The sequence below is a fragment of the Schistocerca serialis genome, chromosome 2, assembly GCF_023864345.2.
Source record: "Schistocerca serialis cubense isolate TAMUIC-IGC-003099 chromosome 2, iqSchSeri2.2, whole genome shotgun sequence".
In the NCBI taxonomy this organism is placed as follows: Eukaryota; Metazoa; Arthropoda; class Insecta; order Orthoptera; family Acrididae; genus Schistocerca; species Schistocerca serialis.
The window spans coordinates 582,429,026-582,447,849 of NC_064639.1; the positions used below are offsets into that span (position 1 = coordinate 582,429,026).

Consider the following 18,824-nt stretch of genomic DNA (forward strand, 5'->3'; position numbering starts at 1 on the left):
TCATGAATGTCTGTGCTTATAATGTCATATCTCCTGAACTATGTGTCATACAATGATACAACTTTTCAGGTACATTCAGTGGTATATGTGAATATTATCTGCAAAATGCGTCATCAATACAGTTAATGGTAAAGAAGCAACAAATTATGCTCCATGTGGCAGTTTTACTGCATGAATAGTGAAACAAGCAATAAACTTATTTCCTTTTGTCATTTTGTGAGGTTTGTCAGTGAGAAAAAAGGAAAAGTCTGAAATTAAGTGTAAAGTTTTTTGCACATCACTAAGAGCTCTCTTTGCCTATTAGTTGATGAATAAATATAAGTATTCACTCATCTTTGGCTACACAGTTTTTCACTCCCACTCCCACCCCCACCCCTTTGATAGATAGGTGGCTCTTGCCCCCAAAATGGCTCTTTCCATACAGCAAGTGAAATGTACCCCATTTAGTTGAAATCGGTCCAGTGGTTTAGAAGAAGATAGGGAATATACATACATACATTTTTATAATATGTATGGATTAATTATACCATTAGCTTCATGTATCTGCTTCTACAACTCACTAGCTTCATACAGTTTCATTTATTTCACTTCATGACTGTGTGCTACCCTCATTTATTGTGAGTTTTGTATATAATCTAGGAGTAAAAGAGAAGAGTCACCAAATAACAAAAGCTTTGAGTCATTGACAGGAACAAAAAATAATGAATACTTACTACTTTTGGACAAATTCTTTAACAAAGTGGAGAAAACACACAAACAGAGAGAGAGAGAGAGAGAGAGAGAGAGAGAGAGACCTCTGCAAGTACACTGGGCTGACCGAACACACATGCTGGGATTGTAGTTTGGCAAAAGGAAGAGTTGGGGTGAGGTGGCTCGGAGGCAGCAGCCTGTGTGCAGGATAGGAATGTGGGAGGGGCAGGCAGCAGGTCTACATGGCAGGAATGCAACACACAGGCATAGCAGCTAGTGAGTTTGGGCAGCAGATAATGACGACGACATGGGTTGGGAAGGAGTGACAAGACAGAGGAAGGGGAGATTGTTGTGTAGAAGGTGTGGGTCCAATGGATTTGTGGGTACTGAGAACAGGAGGATTACAGGAGCAAAGAATATGTTGCAAGGATAACTCCTATTTGCATGGTTCAGAAATGCTGGTGCTCTGGGAAAGGGTCCAGACGGCATGGGATGTGAAGCAGCCATTGAACTTGAGCATGCTCTGCCACTGGGTAGTCAAATCTGTTCTCGGCACAGTTTGACAGTGGCTCTTTATTCTGTTGGACAGCTTGTTTGTGGCCATGCTCACATAAAACACAGTGTAAAAATGGTAACAGAGCTGGTATATGACATGGCTGCTTTCACAGGTGGCCCTGCCTATTATGAGATAAGATAAGCCTGTGACAGCATTGGAGTATGATATGCTCGGTGAATTGGGTACGTCTTGCACAAGAGTCTTCCCCTTGTGTGAAGGGAGTGGCAGCAAGACTAGCACAAGGATGGACCAGGACATTGTTTATATTGGGTGGCCAGTGGATTACCACTTTAGAAGAGATGGGAAGGGTAGGGTGTCTCTCATTCCCTATCATGAAGATAGTTAGCAAAGTCCTGGCAGCAAAGGTACTTCAGTTGCTCCAGTCTAGGATCATACTGGCTGACGAGGGGGTTACTCCTAACCTCATTCATCCACAACACCAACACATTCTCCTTCATCCACTTCACTTGGTCATGCTCGGGCACATGTGAAACTTTTCTGCATGTTGCTCTCCACCTATCTGATGGCTCCATCCATACCTCTGTCCATACCAGGCCCAATAATCACCACGTTCTGACAGCTGTCACCCCTACCACACCAAAATATCACTCACAGACAGGCAGTAAACCCCCCTCCCAAAACCTAATACTGCCCATCCATATGCTCACATGCCGCTGAAATTCCTGCCATTCCCAAGAACCAGCTGAAAAGGAATGTCTCCCTTGTCACCCAGTATCACCCTGGACTGCAGACACTGAACCATGTCCTCCTCGGACTATGGCTATCTATCATCACGTCCAGAAATGAGGGGCATCCTACCCATGATCCTTCCCACCCCTCCAAGTGGTAACCTGTTGTCCACTCAATCAACACTAAACCCTGGTCCATCCCCATGTCACGCCCACTCCCAATCCCTTGACACAGCAGCAAACCCCTGCGGAAGACCCAGTCAAGACCTGCCCAACACTCACACCAAATGCTTCATACTTCAGTCCTGTCACAGGCTTTTCCCATCCTGTCAGAGGCAGGGCCACCCATGTAAGCAGACATGTCACATACCAGCTCTGCTGCAGTTTCCAAATGGCATTTAATGTGGGCATGACCATCAATCAGCTGTCCATCTGGATGTATGGACAATGCCAAATTGTGACCAAGAACAGAGTTGACCACACAGTGGTGGAACACATTGCTGAATTCAATGGTTACTTCACAATCCGTGTCTTATGGATCCTTTTCCCCAGCACCAGCTGTTCTGAACTACACAGATGGAAGTTACCCTTGTAACACATCCTTCACTCCTGTAATTCTCCTGGCCTCAATATCTACCGACCCACTGCACTAAACCCTCTACCCAACAGTCTCGCCTTACTCTGTCCTGTTATCCACACCCAGTCACTGGCATTGTCACTGTGTGCCACACAAACTCAACATTTCCTGTGTCCATGTATCACATTCCTGCTCTGCACTCCTGCTGCCTCTCCCTCCAGCATTCCTATCCAACACACTGGCTCCCACTCTCTGAGCCACCAGCCACCCTTCCCAACCCCTCCTCATACTTCTCACCTGTTTCTCCCTCCACCCACCCATTCGACACAATCTCTCACCCCACTCCCCCCTGCAGCCCCTGTATTACGTGGTCAGTCGGCACAATGCAGCTAGACAGAAGTGTGTGTGTGTGTGTGTGTGTGTGTGTGTGTGTGTGTGTGTGTGTGTGTGTTTGATTAATTGATTGATTGATTTTTTATTGGTCCAGTTTTATCATATAGCACAAATTGTACAATTGATATTGGACGGGTCAAAGATAAGTTAACAATAATACACTCCTGGAAGTTGAAATAAGAACACCATGAATTCATTGTCCCAGGAAGGGGAAACTTTATTGACACATTCCTGGGGTCAGGTACATCACATGATCACACTGACAGAACCACAGGCACATAGACACAGGCAACAGAGCATGCACAATGTCGGCATTAGTACAGTGTATATCCACCTTTCGCAGCAATGCAGGCTGCTATTCTCCCATGGAGACGATCGTAGAGATGCTGGATGTAGTCCTGTGGAATGGCTTGCCATGCCATTTCCACCTGGCGCCTCAGTTGGACCAGCGTTCGTGCTGGACGTGCAGACCGCGTGAGACGACGCTTCATCCAGTCCCAAACATGCTCAATGGGGGACAGATCCGGAGATCGTGCTGGGCAGGGTAGTTGACTTACACCTTCTAGAGCACGTTGGGTGGCACGGGATACATGCGGACGTGCATTATCCTGTTGGAACAGCAAGTTCCCTTGCCGATCTAGGAATGGTAGAACGATGGGTTCGATGACGGTTTGGATGTACCGTGCACTATTCAGTGTCCCCTCGACGATCACCAGTGGTGTACGGCCAGTGTAGGAGATCGCTCCCCACACCATGATGCCGGGTGTTGGCTTTGTGTGCCTCGGTCGTATGCAGTCCTGATTGTGGCGCTCACCTGCACGGCGCCAAACACGCATACGACCATCATTGGCACCAAGGCAGAAGCGACTCTCATCGCTGAAGACGACACATCTCCATTCGTCCCTCCATTCACGCCTGTCGCGACACCACTGGAGGCGGGCTGCACGATGTTGGGGCGTGAGCGGAAGACGGCCTAACGGTGTGCGGGACCGTAGCCCAGCTTCATGGAGTCGGTTGCGAATGGTCCTCGCCGATACCCCAGGAGCAACAGTGTCCCTAATTTGCTGGGAAGTGGCGGTGCGGTCCCCTACGGCACTGCGTAGGATCCTACGGTCTTGGCGTGCATCCGTGCTTCGCTGCGGTCCAGTCCCAGGTCGACGGGCACGTGCACCTTCCGCCGACCACTGGCGACAACATCGATGTACTGTGGAGACCTCACGCCCCACGTGTTGAGCAATTCGGCGGTACGTCCACCCGGCCTCCCGCATGCCCACTATACGCCCTCGCTCAAAGTCCGTCAACTGCACATACGGTTCACGTCCACGCTGTCGCGGCATGCTACCAGTGTTAAAGACTGCGATGGAGCTCCGTATGCCACAGCAAACTGGCTGACACTGACGACGGCGGTGCACAAATGCTGCGCAGCTAGCGCCATTCGACGGCCAACACCGCGGTTCCTGGTGTGTCTGCTGTGCCGTGCGTGTGATCATTGCTTGTACAGCCCTCTCGCAGTGTCCGGAGCAAGTATGGTGGGTCTGACACACCGGTGTCAATGTGTTCTTTTTTCCATTTCCAGGAGTGTACATAGTATTAGCAAAATAGTAGGCAAATTAAATTTAGGTACCTATTACAATTAATTTTGTTACTTATTCAGCACCGAGCGGGGTGGCGCAGTGGTTAGACACTGGACTCGCCTTCGGGAGGACGACGGTTCAATCCCGCGTCCGGCCATCCTGATTTAGGTTTTCCGTGATTTCCCTAAATCACTACAGGCAAATGCCGGGATGTTTCCTCTTAAAGGGCACGGCCAACTTCCTTCCCCATCCTTCCATAATCCGATGAGACTGATGACCATGCTGTCTGGTCTCATTCCCCAAACCAACCAACCAACCAACTTATTCAGCAATTCTCTGACAGAATAGAAACAGTGCTCTATTTGAAATGCCTTTAGTTTAGCTTTAAATATTGGATGAGTAGTATTTTTTATTTCCTCTGGTATCTTATTGTGTAGTATTACACCAATGTTAATTATGCTCCTCTGATAGATGGTTGTTCTGTGATATTTTTGATTCCCTTCTGGTACTATAGTTGTGCACATTTTTGTTCTGTAGCAGTTTGCCTGTTTTCAGGAGGTAGTCCCTAGTGAACAAGATAGTTTCATAAATGAATAAACTTGGAACATTTAGAACACCAAGCTCAGTAAAATGGGATTTGCAGGACAGCACTTAACTTTGGCAATCTTACAGGAACTGTGTTACCACTGCAGCAGGGCCATTGGTTTTCATTTTGTGTACTAGCATACAGAATTTAGAGGCATCTTAACAAAATGGAAGTGTGAGAGTTGGTTTATGCACTTTGATACACAGAAACAACACAGGGAGTGAGAAAAAATAATATTCTTACCTCTTTCCAGAACCCTGTGGACCAATCAATAAAAATGGATGTTGATCTCCCATCTGCAACCACGGTTCAAGAACATCTATTGTTGCCCTCACATCAGGAGTTAAAATCAATGGTGAATCCGTCTCACTGTCAGAGTCGGAAGCAACACATTTAGCTGAATAGGCATCCAAACAGTCACGATGAGCATCATAATAACATCTTAGAGGACTAACGCCATCTGGTGCAAATTCCTTTAACCAGCTAAACACCTATTTCAGAGAGATAATAAAACTTTGTAATTTTTCAACATGGATGGCGGTGGGGGGTGGGGGGGGGGGGGGGGGGGGGATGCCGTGAAAAAGAAATTACAGTCAATAACAAAATTCATCAGACAACTCACAGTCATGATCCATTACTCATAAATAAATTTTTCAAAACTTTAACACAGTTAAATTTAAACAATCTTTACAACATAAAAGCCTTGCTGAAGAGTCAGAATATATTTCATCTTAGCTTTATTCTTTTATCAGGTAGATATAATGTTTTTCTTTTTCCATTACTTGATGTTTATACACTGAGCCACCACAGATTCCATAATGATTTACTATTCATTGTCTGTGTAATAGTTCATCAGCTGTTTTGTTTCACTCAGAACATTTGTTCAGAGTGGCACGCTAGGTCAATTTATGACTCAGTACACAAGATACTTTCAAGAATTATTTGATATGAACTGCAGCAAAGACAGAGATGAAAGCCAAGACAATGCCAGATCTACTGTCAACTTGTGTCATGTTGAATGCATTGCAGAAATCAAATCTATTCTGTTTAATGGGTAAACTTTACAAAAATATATTATCAATACATTAATTTAGGTTTTACTCTTTTCCTGCTATTAGTGCAAACATTTAATTTCCAAATGATTGTGAACTTGTAAAAGTCAGTAAGCTGAAAATGAATAGTGTTTTTGCAAAAAATGTCAACAACAAAGACAGATCATCAGGGAAAAAAGAGCAATGTACTATTACTAACAGATAGTCATGGCAGAAATCTATCCAGTATGTTCTGTGAGAAAAATCACGACATAGCAGTGACTACTGTAATGAAACAAAGGGCTGCATGTAAAAATGTTGTAGACACTAATTTTCAGACAAAATTAATGCAGGAAAATGACTTTATTGTCTGTATAATGGGATCAAAAGATGTGGAAAAAAATGAAGCAGAGGGTTGCGTGAAAACGCTGCAGAACTTTTTACAAGCTAATAAATGCAGAAACACAGTAGTTCCCACACTGCCTCATAGGCACAATCTAATTTGTAGTTTGTGTGTAAACAAAGAAATTCAGAAAACAAACTTTAAAAAAGGGAAATGTGTTCACAGTACGTTAAGTGCGATGTACTGGATATAAGCATGCTGCATCAAAATCTGTACATGAAGCATGGAATGCATTTGAACTATGAAGGGAAAGGTTTATTTGTGGTCATGTAAGCTAAATAATTAAAGAAAGACTTTTAAGGAATAGAACAATCTATCAGCTTTCTGTACATCCTTTCCACAACAGTGAGGAAAACAAAACGAATAAGAAAGAAGAATGAAAATACGGAACTACTGACGATCCTAATTTAAACTAAGGGTAACTGATGCTGTAAATATGACTCCCAATTATCAAATCATGAATACACCTGATCTAAAAATTTATCACCATAATGTGCAATCTCTGCGTAATAAGATCAATGAAATTAAGGTACTGTTAACAGATGAACTTACAGGTATCTGTGTTATGCATTTCTGAGCACTGGCTTAATACAGGATTAATCCAGAATATGAAAATGAACAAATTCACTTTGGCTTCTTACTACTATAGGAAAAACAACAAACAGGGTAGGGTCACAATTTGCACAAAGGAAAATGTATATTGTATTATCCTCCCTGAATCCACTAGAACAAATGTTGAAAAGGATTATGAAATTGCAGCTATAAAAATTATTCAGTTTAACCTGGTTATTGCTACAATTTACCAATCACCATCTGGAAATTTTGAACTTTTCTTAAACAAAACCGAGTCATTGCTAAATAAAGTAAATAAGTGAGTTGATAATCTGTGGCAACTTCAGTATTGACTTCTTCCCAAACAGTGGAGACACCCTTTTGAACCTTGCAACATCCTATAATTTAAAGGCTGAAGTAAAAGCTGCTAACCAAGTATGAGAAACTTGCCAACAGCTATAGATCAATTTATAGTCAAGAAGAGTTTACACAACACTTCACTAAAAAATTTTAATGCAGGTTTTAGTGACCATCTTGCTCAAATATTAAGCATAAAAGTAAAAGGCAGTATTATTAACAACATGTAGAATTTGTAATCAGGATAACGTAAACTACTTCAACAGTTTATTACAGAAAGCAAAATGGTCAGAAGTGTACAAAATGAATGATATAAATGAAAAATTCAGCACCTTCATTGATATATTAACCCATTTCTTTCAAATTGCATTCCTACAGAAAACTGTAACATACAGCTGGATCACAAGAGGAATAAGCGTTACATGCCAGAAGAGAAGACTACTTCACTTAAAATGTAACTCAAAAAAACCTCCAAAATATTAAGAGAAGTAATAAAAGCAGCAAAAATAATGCATAATGATGAATACATTTATAATTCAGATAATAAATCAGAAGAGGCTATGTGGAGTGTTATTAAAAGAGAATCTGCAGAATACAGACAATCTTGCAAAACATGTAACACTATCACAAAATAATAAAAAGTAACAAACCCCTTAGAAGTAGCCAACACATTTAACAATTTTTTTCACAAGTATTGCTAATAATATGTTACAATCAATCTTACATAAGAGCACCCAGACAAAGTAATATAAAATAAGTGCATGTAGAGGATCAATGTACTGTTCTGTTTCACAAGATGGAGAAGCTAAAGCACTGTAAGGACAAAAAAAATCCCAACTCTGCAGGCATTGATGGTGTACCTGCAACAATATTAAAGAAGTGTACATCAAACCTAATTGTAATAATCACACATTTATGTGACTGCTCACTTCAGGCAGGCACTTTCCCTGATGTATTGAAAACATCGAAAGTTATTCCAGTAGATAAAAAAGGTGAGAATAATAATGAAAATAACTACAGATGCATCACAATTTCCTCCTGAACCTCAAAAGTAGTAGAAAAAGTTACGTCTGACAAACTTCTGAAATTTTTAAACGAAGCCAACATCTTATGTAATGAACAACATGGATTTAGAACTAGGAGGTCAGTGACAACTACTATCTACAAGTGCAGCAATTCCATCCTAAACCTGATGGACAAGAAACAGGAATCAATAGGAGCATTTATTTACCTGCCAAAAGTTTTTGATATGGTGGATCATAAAATTCGGCTATCAAAACTTGGAAGATATGGTATTCGAGGTCTGTCCAACAACTGGATCAGTTCCTTCCTGAGTAATCATAAGCAGACAGTGTGCATCAAGCACACAAATATCAACCTAAAAACTGTATCTGAACACTTATCTGACTATAAACAAATTAAATGTGGTGTACCCCTAGGATCAGTAATGGGACCCCTTCTGTTCCTTCTGTCCATAAATGATCTAAGCTTAAATGTTGATGCACATAAAACCATCATGTTTGCAGGTGACACCACAATTCTACTAAAAGACGACAGCAATGAACAGTTACAGTAGTCAGTAAACATGGTCACAAAACAACTTAGCAGCTGGGCACAGAATACTCAGCTTGTAATAAACAGTAAAAAAAACCATTCCACTAAAATGCAACAATGCTCCTAATAGGGACATGTTTATCCCATTGGTCTCTGTCAATGACCAACTAGTTCGTAACAGTACTGAAAACAAATTCTTAGGACTTTGGCTGCAGAACAACATAAAATGGAATAAAAACACTGAATATCTCAATGCAGAACTGAGCAAAACATGTTACCCTCTTTGTTCACTAAAATCATGCTGTAGTGAGAAAACAGTAATGAGTGCATATCATGCACACTTTCATTATCAGCTTAGATATGGGGTCACTTTCTGGGGAATCTCTATAACAGATATTAGCACTTTTAAACTACAAAAAAGAGCCATTAAAAACTTCTCTGGGTGCAAGCCTACAGACTCTTGTAAACATTTGTTTAAGAAATCTGATATTCCTCCATTACCATGTGTATACATAATACAATTATTCTTTAAAATAAATGTAATTGCAGACTGCAAAAGAACTGTGATATACATGATCGCTTTACCAGACAAAACAGAAACATACATATAAGCCAGATCAGCACAGCTGTACTTTTCACATGGGAGTTAAGCTTTAGAACAAACTTCCTAAAAACATAAAAGGTATTACTGAGTTCACTACCTTTGGAAAACTTCTAAAGTGATTTTTACTGGATCAATGCTTTTACTCCATTTATGAAGTGCGTTATATAAATACTAATGTATAAAGTATATTAATGTAACCTTAAATAAGTATGCCCAGAAATGACTTTCAGCTGTATACTTATAACTTTACTTGTCCAATGTCTCATGCATAAGCTGCTTTGTAGACAACAGGACCAATATATTCAACACAATACAATATACTCTCTCTCTGTTTCACTCACTCACACACATACACATTCAGATAACACACACACACACACCAGACCTTATTTGTACACGATATTTTTCTTCTACTGGCTTGTAATGCAGTTTGCTCAGCAGTCTGACCCTGACTACATACTTATGTACTTGGAAGTCTCTGCTATAATACTGATACATTCATATTCCATAGCATGATTCTCTGACAAACAGTGCTCTGCGACCACCAACTTCTTGGGGGTACATTAGTTGAGTGTGCCGCTTTTATTCTCAGCATTGATCATCTGCCATTCTGAATATGTAGTTTTTTCTGCATCTGAGGTGATGTGAGATCTGCTTACTAGTGTTTTAAGTATCACATTCCTCTGTAAAGAGTGGTGGCAGCTATCTGCATGCAATTACAGGTCAGGGGCCGTTTACTTCCAAAACACACCATGGCCCATGGTGCCATCAGCTCTTCACTTGACAGGACATCCATGATTGGTAATCACTCTTCTTCTTTGGTCTTCATAGTGAATTTGACTTTGGGATGTGTGGAGTTCAGATGTGCAAGGAAGTCAAGATGTTTGTCTCTTCCATGGGGCCAGATGCCGAACATGTAATCCACAAAACAGAAAGAAAAGGGTTTCCATTTGGCTGATGTCAGGCCTCTTCCTCGAAGTGTTCCATACACAAATCCGCAATCTCTGGTGAGAGTGGGCTGGTTATTGCTATCCTCTCTGGTTGCTCATAGTATTCTGTATTAAATAGAAAATATGTGGAGGTTAGGACATGCCTGCAAAGGTCAGTGGTCTTCATGACAAATTTCTGAGCAATATGTTCCAGGGACTCACATACAGGCACCCTGGTGAAAGATGAAATGTTATCAAAGCTATCCATTATATCTGAGTCCTTCAGCTTGAAGTTGTTGAGAAATTTCATAAAATCCACAGAATTGCGGATGTGGTGTGAGTGTTTACCGAAACAAGGACTGAGTATCTCTGTCAGGTATTTTGCCAGCAAATATGTAGGACCTCTGATGTTGCTGACAAAGTGGTGTAATGGAAGCCCATCTCTGTGGATCTTGAGGAGTCCATAAAGTCTTGGCGCTATAGGTCCTTGTGGTGAAAATTTCTTGATGACCACATCTAGTCACTCCCACTCCTTGAGAAATACCCTGGTCTTGTTCTCCACCTTCTTGGTGGGAACAGCACTGATCCTCCTGTAGGAGTTGTCATTTAGCAGGCTCTGCATCTTCTCAGTGTTGTCCTTGTGAGAGAGAATAACCATGGCACTGCCTTTGTCAGCAGGTAAGATAACAATTTCACATCACTCTCTCAGGTTCCAAATGGCCGCTCCGAATGGCCACCCTCTCTTTGCTGGTAATGTTTGACTTCATAGTCTCAGTTCTCATCAGAGGATGAAGAATGTCACAACATGCGATTTCTGCTGCTTCAGGCAGTAGTCACACATCAGCTGCTATGCTAAGATATCGATGTTTACAACCAGTGTGAACTCAGGGTTAGGGGCAAATTTAAGTCCCCTCTCCAGAAACAAAACCACATCATCACTCAGCCACATGTTATATTGAGACAGTCTTGCACAGGGTCTCCAATGACTATTTGTCAATGAGGCGTGAAAATTTTGATGTTTGACAACCTGTAACCTTACTATGGATGGAATCGGCTGCCATGCAGGTAAAATGATTGGCCTGTTGTAAATGTGGTTTAACAAATTCATGGGAGTTGTACTCAAGATTTCGGCAGGTGAACTGTACCCTTTCATGTACCAAGGTAAGGCTGACCTCCTTCTTGATTCTCGTGGCTGCTCCAGAATTGATGTGATGCATGACCTTAGCAAAGTTCAGCACAGCTTGCTTGGCACATCTCTTCAGAAATGTAAAAGCACTCAGCAAACAGCACATTCGGTCTTGCAGCTGAATTTCGTCATGTGATACATCTCCTCTTCATAAAGGTTTGTGACAAACTCCTTCAGTTTCTCCCAGCATATTAGTTGATCAAACAGTCCATGGATGTGCTGCCACTCTATAGTGTCCAACTGGCACAATATTTCCCTGATCAACAGGTGTCTTGACAAACTGAGCCCCTGACGGTGGGCAGCCAACTTGTATCACCTTCCAGTGCAAGCTGTTCCCTCCTCAGTCCATGCCTGAAGCCTTAGAGAAGCCATCGAAATTCGCATCAGGGACTATTTTATCAATCAAGATTGCAGTTATAATCTCAGCAAGGCTTGAGAACTAGCACTAGGTCTAATTAAGTAAGAGGCTCAACAAACACAAAAATCTGGCAACCAGAGTGGACAGGGAACAGCTTGCAGTGGGAAAGATATAAGTCAGCCATGTGCCCTCAAGAGCTTAGTTTGGCAGCACATCTGAAGATGGCGATTCGCTAAAATATTGTGCCCATTGAACACTAAGGACTAGCAGTACACCCATGAACTGTCTGATTAAGGGATTTTTAAGTGGACTCTGTCATGAATTATACTTCTTTAGTATTATTCCAATTAGTCTTGCCCCTGCTATCCCCTTGGTTAGAGTTATGTTATCATTCTACATTAATTTGTTTGGGATACTTCCAAATACTTGGTGACTGTGGGTCATTACAGAGCCTGATTGCCAACTGCATAGTCAAATTATACAAGATCTTTTTGTCTATTTATTCACATTTGATTACATTTATTTACATTCAGAGGCAGCTGCCAATTTTGTACCACATCCAGATCATCTGGATGTCTCACTGAATTTCACAATAAGTCCGGAACAATTTCACCTACCTGTTTACAACTGTTCCACCTGACAGGTGTCATTTGGCAAGTTACTGGCATATACTGTGGACAGTAACAGGATGTATGACACCATTTTGAAGTATGTTGGGAATGAATTTCATTTGTGATAATTCCTCATCATTATGAAAGAAGTACTAATTTCTGTTTTCAAGGAAATATTCTGTCAAATCTGTTCAGACATTCACCATGCACATATTCCATTTATAACACAATGGTGCAGAACTGTATCAAAGACTTTCTGGAAGCCAGACTGCATGGCATTTAACAAATTACATCTATTTACTGCTTTCTGAATCTCGTGAATGAACAGAATAAACTGGGTTTCACATGATCGGTTCTTGTGGAAACCTCATTAATTAACTCCCACTAGAGAAGTTGTTTGGTCTCCAGAAAGGCAAACAAAAACACTCCTTAATTGTACAAAATATTGAGTTAAGTGAAATGGATCTCTGCACATCCATCCTGTAAACATTATTATCAACTGTAATTATCTCAGATGTTATCCAATTACATGGTACACACCATTGTCCCACTAATGAATGATAAATCTTTGCTATAAAAGTGATCTATTATTTCACCCATTCAATCTCTTTCAATGATAATGATACAAACCTTTATGACTTAAGGAAAGGGGAAAATATATGAATGTGAAGTATAAGACACTAGTCTGAAAATGACTACAGCAAATGTTATAAGTGCAAGTGAGAAAACATCAAATTTTCTGTAGGACTACTGACAATGATAAAAGCCAAGTAGGCACATTGTTGTTATAATTTGACAGGTGATGCTTTCACAACAGTTGAACAGTTGTTCAAAGTGTTGTGCTCCAGCTTCTATGTAAGAATGCCATGATTGTGGAGAGTGTTATTGCACCAGTTTTAACGATTCAAGTGTTGTTCAAACAATGTTACCAGCACTGACAATTTAAGCTGGAAATACACTTCTGTCTTGTCACGTGGCTCTCAGCCAAAACATTTCATATGAGTCTACATGAAGTGGGAACAGATGAGATGAATAAAATGGGCACAAAACCGAATGCCCTTTTTCTATCTACTGTGCTAGCTCAGGGTGGACAGCCTCTATGTGGTGACAGGGTTGAGTAGTGGCAGTGGGTCTAGGTCAAGATTTTGGCCTAACACATGAAAACACCATCAATAGTCAAAAATTTTGTTTAGGCTCAAGGTACAACACTTGCACACCTGCTCAGATACGTATCTGTGTTAAAGTGCCACTTTCAGGATGAAGAGGGGCACTCACCCTCGATCAAATTCACCCAGCAGATCAAAGATGAGGGTCAATGTACAAGCCAGCCTGGATGCGGTTTCAGGTGGTTTCCCAAATCCAGCTAGGTGAATACGAGGATGGTAGCCAAGTCCCACCTAAGTTATATGAGGTCTGTCTAAAAAGTATCTGACCTTTGATTTTCCCGCACAAAATATGGACGATAGCGCAGTGCCACTGAACACAGTAAAGGAAGAGACCTTTATGCACATGCATGAATTTTGTCCCCACCTTCCAGTATGTCAGTCACTGCCTGTCAGTCACTGAGTGAGGTGCTACACAATGTATTTAATGGATTACCGATTCTCTCAAGATGACTGAACGTGCTGAGCAAAGATACTGCATCAAATTTAGTCAAAACATTGCTGATTAGCAAAGCAAAACAATTCGTAAGGTGCTTGGAGAAGATGTGATGGGTGTAACACAAATCAAGGAGTGGTTCAACCAATACATAAATGGCCGCACATCAGTGGAGACTGACCAGCATTCTGGCAGGCCCCAAACTGCTTGGAGTGCAGCTGTTGTTGAGAGAACGCAAAATTTGGTTATGGCAGATCATCATTTGACCATGCGGGAGATTACCCAAGAGGTTGGACTGAGCAAAGATTCTGCACTTCTGCACATGCAAATTTGCATGATGATTTGAACATGCACTGAGTGGCTGCGAAATTCATGCCCAAGTTGTTGTCACCGGAACAGAAAGACCTCCGTTTTGATGTTGCACAGGATCTTCTGGACACCACCAACACTGATCCTGGATTTCTGAACACTGTGATAAGTGGAGTTGAGTCATGGGTGTATGGGTATGACCCAGAAAGAAAGAGACAGTCATCGCAATGGAGGCATACGGAGTCTCCAAGGCTAAAGAAAAAGCGACAGGTGCGAAGCAAAATCAAGGTAATGCTGACTGTCTTCGTTGATGTCAGTAGAATTGTGCATCACAAATACACACTGGAAGGACAAACAGCGACAAAGGAGCACTATCAAGACATTCTCTAGCAACTCTTGTGACACAGTTCAGCACAAAAGACCAGAAATGTAGACGGTGAAAAACTGGCAACTGCATCACAACGCCCCTGCACATTCATCCCACTTGATCTAAAATTTCTTGGCCAAACATGGAATTACAGCAGTTTGACAACCTCCCTACTCTCCAGACAGGGCTCCTTGCGACTTCTGGTTGTTTCCAAAACTGAAGATGCCACTGAAAGAATCCCATTTTGAGAGTAGAGAAGAAATAATGTGGAACACGATGATGGAACTAAACTCCATTCAAAAAGAAGACTTCCAGAGGTGTCTCCAGCAGTGGAAGGATTGTTGGGCTAAATGAGAGCAAGCACAAGGGGCCTACTTTGAAGGGGATTAGGATCCCAATCCCGTCAGGTATTCAAAATATTTTTTCTGGCCAAAGATCGGATACTTTTTAGACAGGCCTCGTACAATTCACAAACATTTAGAATATTCTGCTCACTTAACATGAATAACACTACACAGAGCCAGTTGGGATATACATTTTCCATCCGAGGGGCCAGGTTGGGGGGGGGGGGGGGGGGAGGGGGGGGGGAGAAGATGGCAACCCCTGTTACAATGCCAAGTCTGTTAGTATCCATGCTGACACTACACTGACGCGGGAAAAAGGCACCAGATAAAGAATAAGAAGGTACAATACTCGCAGCACTGCTTTGCAGCAACCACATTTTCTTTGGCACCAGGTGAGGATAGCATGTGGAGGACCACTGAGGCCAGCAGGCAGCCAGAGGGTAGCTATGATGTGAGTGACCGGAGGAATGCTGAGGGCTGGAATTCATGCAGTGGCTATGAATGGCATGTCTGCTAGCAACAGGGCATGTAATTCTTGGGGGTGATTTCAGTCCTCAAAAGTGCATATTGCCCTTGCAAGAGGAGGTGTAAGGCACTTGGATAACTGACAGGGATAGAAGGAAGGGAAAGTGGCTGCACTATCCTGGTATCATACAGTTGCCATCCAGGACAGAAGTCTGCTGTGGCCGGAGTGAGCTGGAAGGCAGTTCACCAGTGGGAGGGGCACCAAATCCAAGGGGGTGCTCTCAGAGCCTGCAGTTGGACCAGTGAAGGTGAAGGTCCAAATTCATGACAGCTGCTTGCAGAACCATTATCGTCAGGTGGCATAACCCTCTCCTTGTGATTGCTGCAAGACTGGAATCCCTTCAACTACAAATGACAGGTATTTATACTGGTAAGTAGCTCACTTGTTGTACTGATGTACATCTTCTAAATAAGGACGATATAACAAGCCCGTCATTCGAAGGTTTGCTAACCGTCCTGGCAGTCTTACAAAGGCATTGTTCTTTTTCTGCAGCTTCAGTATTGTAATGTTCAAAGCAACTCACTTCATAACACACAGACAGGCTACCTCCTGCATCTGCGATGATGATGTTTTGGCTCACACCAGCTTCCAAGACTTCTTGCCACTGCTGTGGCAGAGCTGCTGTGTCCATAGCAACGCCCAAAAATTGTGGATGCGCTACACTACATTTAACGGAACATCTGAAGTAGATATCCATCAGCAAGAAGAGCAAAGTCAACTGTGGCTCGATTTTGTTTCAGTCGCATGCAGGTAGAAAAATCAGTCTAGAATCCAGTCTTCACATCTGTTTCTACATATTACCTATATTGTTACCAACTATGTACATAATAAATATTTTTATTATATTGTAGAAAATATGATTCATAAATTGCCTGGCAGAATTACCCCACAACATGTTCAGCACAGTAGTTTTAGACTCAGTCATGTTCTGAGAATAGCTCCTTATTTGAAATATGTACTCTGCCCTTCTAAATCAGCCATGAAAGTTTATATCAATAATCATGGAAATAAACTCTAGTATTCAACAGACACCACAACAAAGTGACTCTTCTTCTAAAATGAGTTGAGTTATTTTGAATTTTGCAGCGCTTATTTCTGTAGCTCCTTATTTGCACCCTGTAATGTCCCATTTTGACTTTACTTAAGTATGCACCTCAAGTACTTTTGCTTGTGTCCTTGTTGTGACAGGAATTTCAGCACTGAAGGAGTCTCTGTACTCTTATGTTGTCAGGATCTTCCAGGAGTTATCAGAAATTTGTAGGGTTGAGATATTCAAACATATAAAGGGTGTCCATAATTAAAGTTCCAGTTTAAAAACACTATAGAAAGAGAGGCACTGCTCACAATGTCATCAAATTTGAACAGCACATTACTGACATAGGGGAAAATGTCAGGGGGCAAAACACAATTGCGTGTCATTGGCTGTAACATACAATCTTGCCTCCTGTCAATTAGAGGAATTTGAACAGTAATCACTATATTAGGGAAGTTTGGGAACCCATGATGTTGCCCCTCCTGCAGTCAACTCCACAAACTATATTTCAGTAGGACCATGCTCATCTACATGTGGCAAGAAATGAGCAAACCTTCTTCAAGGAATGACAGCTACCAGTACCTTCCTGACCTGCACGTCTGCTTTACACGTTGTCTATAGAACATATCTCAGATATGGTCAGATGAAATTTGTTCATACTGGTCCTCCGCCAGTCACTGTTGATGCTCTGTGGATACACCTACAAATCGTATGGCACTGTGTTCCGCAGCAGCATATCCACGTCCTTTTTGATTCCATACCATGACGTCTAGAGGCTTTAACTGTAATACTGGCAGCTTCCCACCTTACTTAGTTCTGATGGTCAATCTGCATGTATAGTTCTGTAATTCTTATCATTTTTTTATTATCATGTCCCTAACTTGTGGCACACATTTCGCTGCATTCACATGCCTTCTTCTTGCAGCTACAATTTTCACAAACAGTAGAGTACATTAATTCCAATCACACAAGATTCTTCATCCTAGCCTCCTATTCTAAACACGTATCATACAGTCTACAGATGGCAGGTTTATATCCTTCTATTACTATGGCATGATCAGAGAATTTACACATATTTTCCATTTTCCAGCCAGGTTATCTTGCATTTGGACAATACGTAGACATTAAGATGTTTGTTATGGCAGTAAATAAACCATCACAATTGGTGTCCAGTCTATCTTGTGATACATATTTAACATGGAATTTAATATTAGACTACTATTTATTCCTGGTTTCAGACAACTTTCTGTTCCAAGCGTTACATGTGTGTTATAACCATTACTGAGTGACTTTAATTTTGGGACCCTACTCTGACGACTTCTGCAGTTAACTAGTATTTAGTATCAAGTTTCTTTTGCTAAACTGAAATAATATTTTATGACATCTTTAACAGCTACTGGTAACTGTTCATGCCCCAGTGGATGACCAGACCAAACATCTCATCCAGTATGCAGAGGTATGTTAACAGACCTCATGTGCATGCCACAAGTACTGTGCTAACCTAACAGTTACTTTCCAAGTGTAGTGTACACCTAACGTATGAAGGAAACACTACCGTACTCTGAACAGGTCTCGCCGGAGGTATGCGCGCAATAGTCCCTGCAGTCGCACTATCCTCTGTGCCCTTGGTGGCTCAGATGGATAGAGCGTCTGCCATGTAAGCAGGAGATCACGGGTTCAGGTCCCAGGCAGGGCGCACATTTTCACCTGTCCCTGTTGATATATGTATATGTCCATCAGCAGCTGAAAGTATTAATATATAATTCTAATTTTGATCTAGATGGCTGCAGGTCATCAATGGTGTCTGTTTTTTCAAACATGTCCAAAAGAACAAACACCATATCCATATGAGTAATACACTTGACAAAATGTGCTGAAGAAAGGTAAGTAACCTGCCTCAGTATTTTAAGTTCCAAAGAAAACATGCAAAGTGGATGACTACATTTATATTTGAACAAATAACATGTCATTAAAACATCCTATCAAGAGATATATC

General features: G+C 41.6%; 1 protein-coding gene across 1 annotated transcript in view; it reads right to left on the minus strand.

Moving 5' to 3' along the window:
- Positions 1 to 18,824, minus strand: part of LOC126457597 (cytoplasmic dynein 2 heavy chain 1) — an 808,157-nt gene that overhangs the window by 358,484 nt on the left and 430,849 nt on the right. The window contains exon 38 of the mRNA XM_050094037.1: positions 5,309 to 5,556. Within this exon, the coding sequence (XP_049949994.1) occupies positions 5,309 to 5,556 (248 nt within the window). The remainder of the gene's footprint in view (positions 1 to 5,308; positions 5,557 to 18,824) is intronic.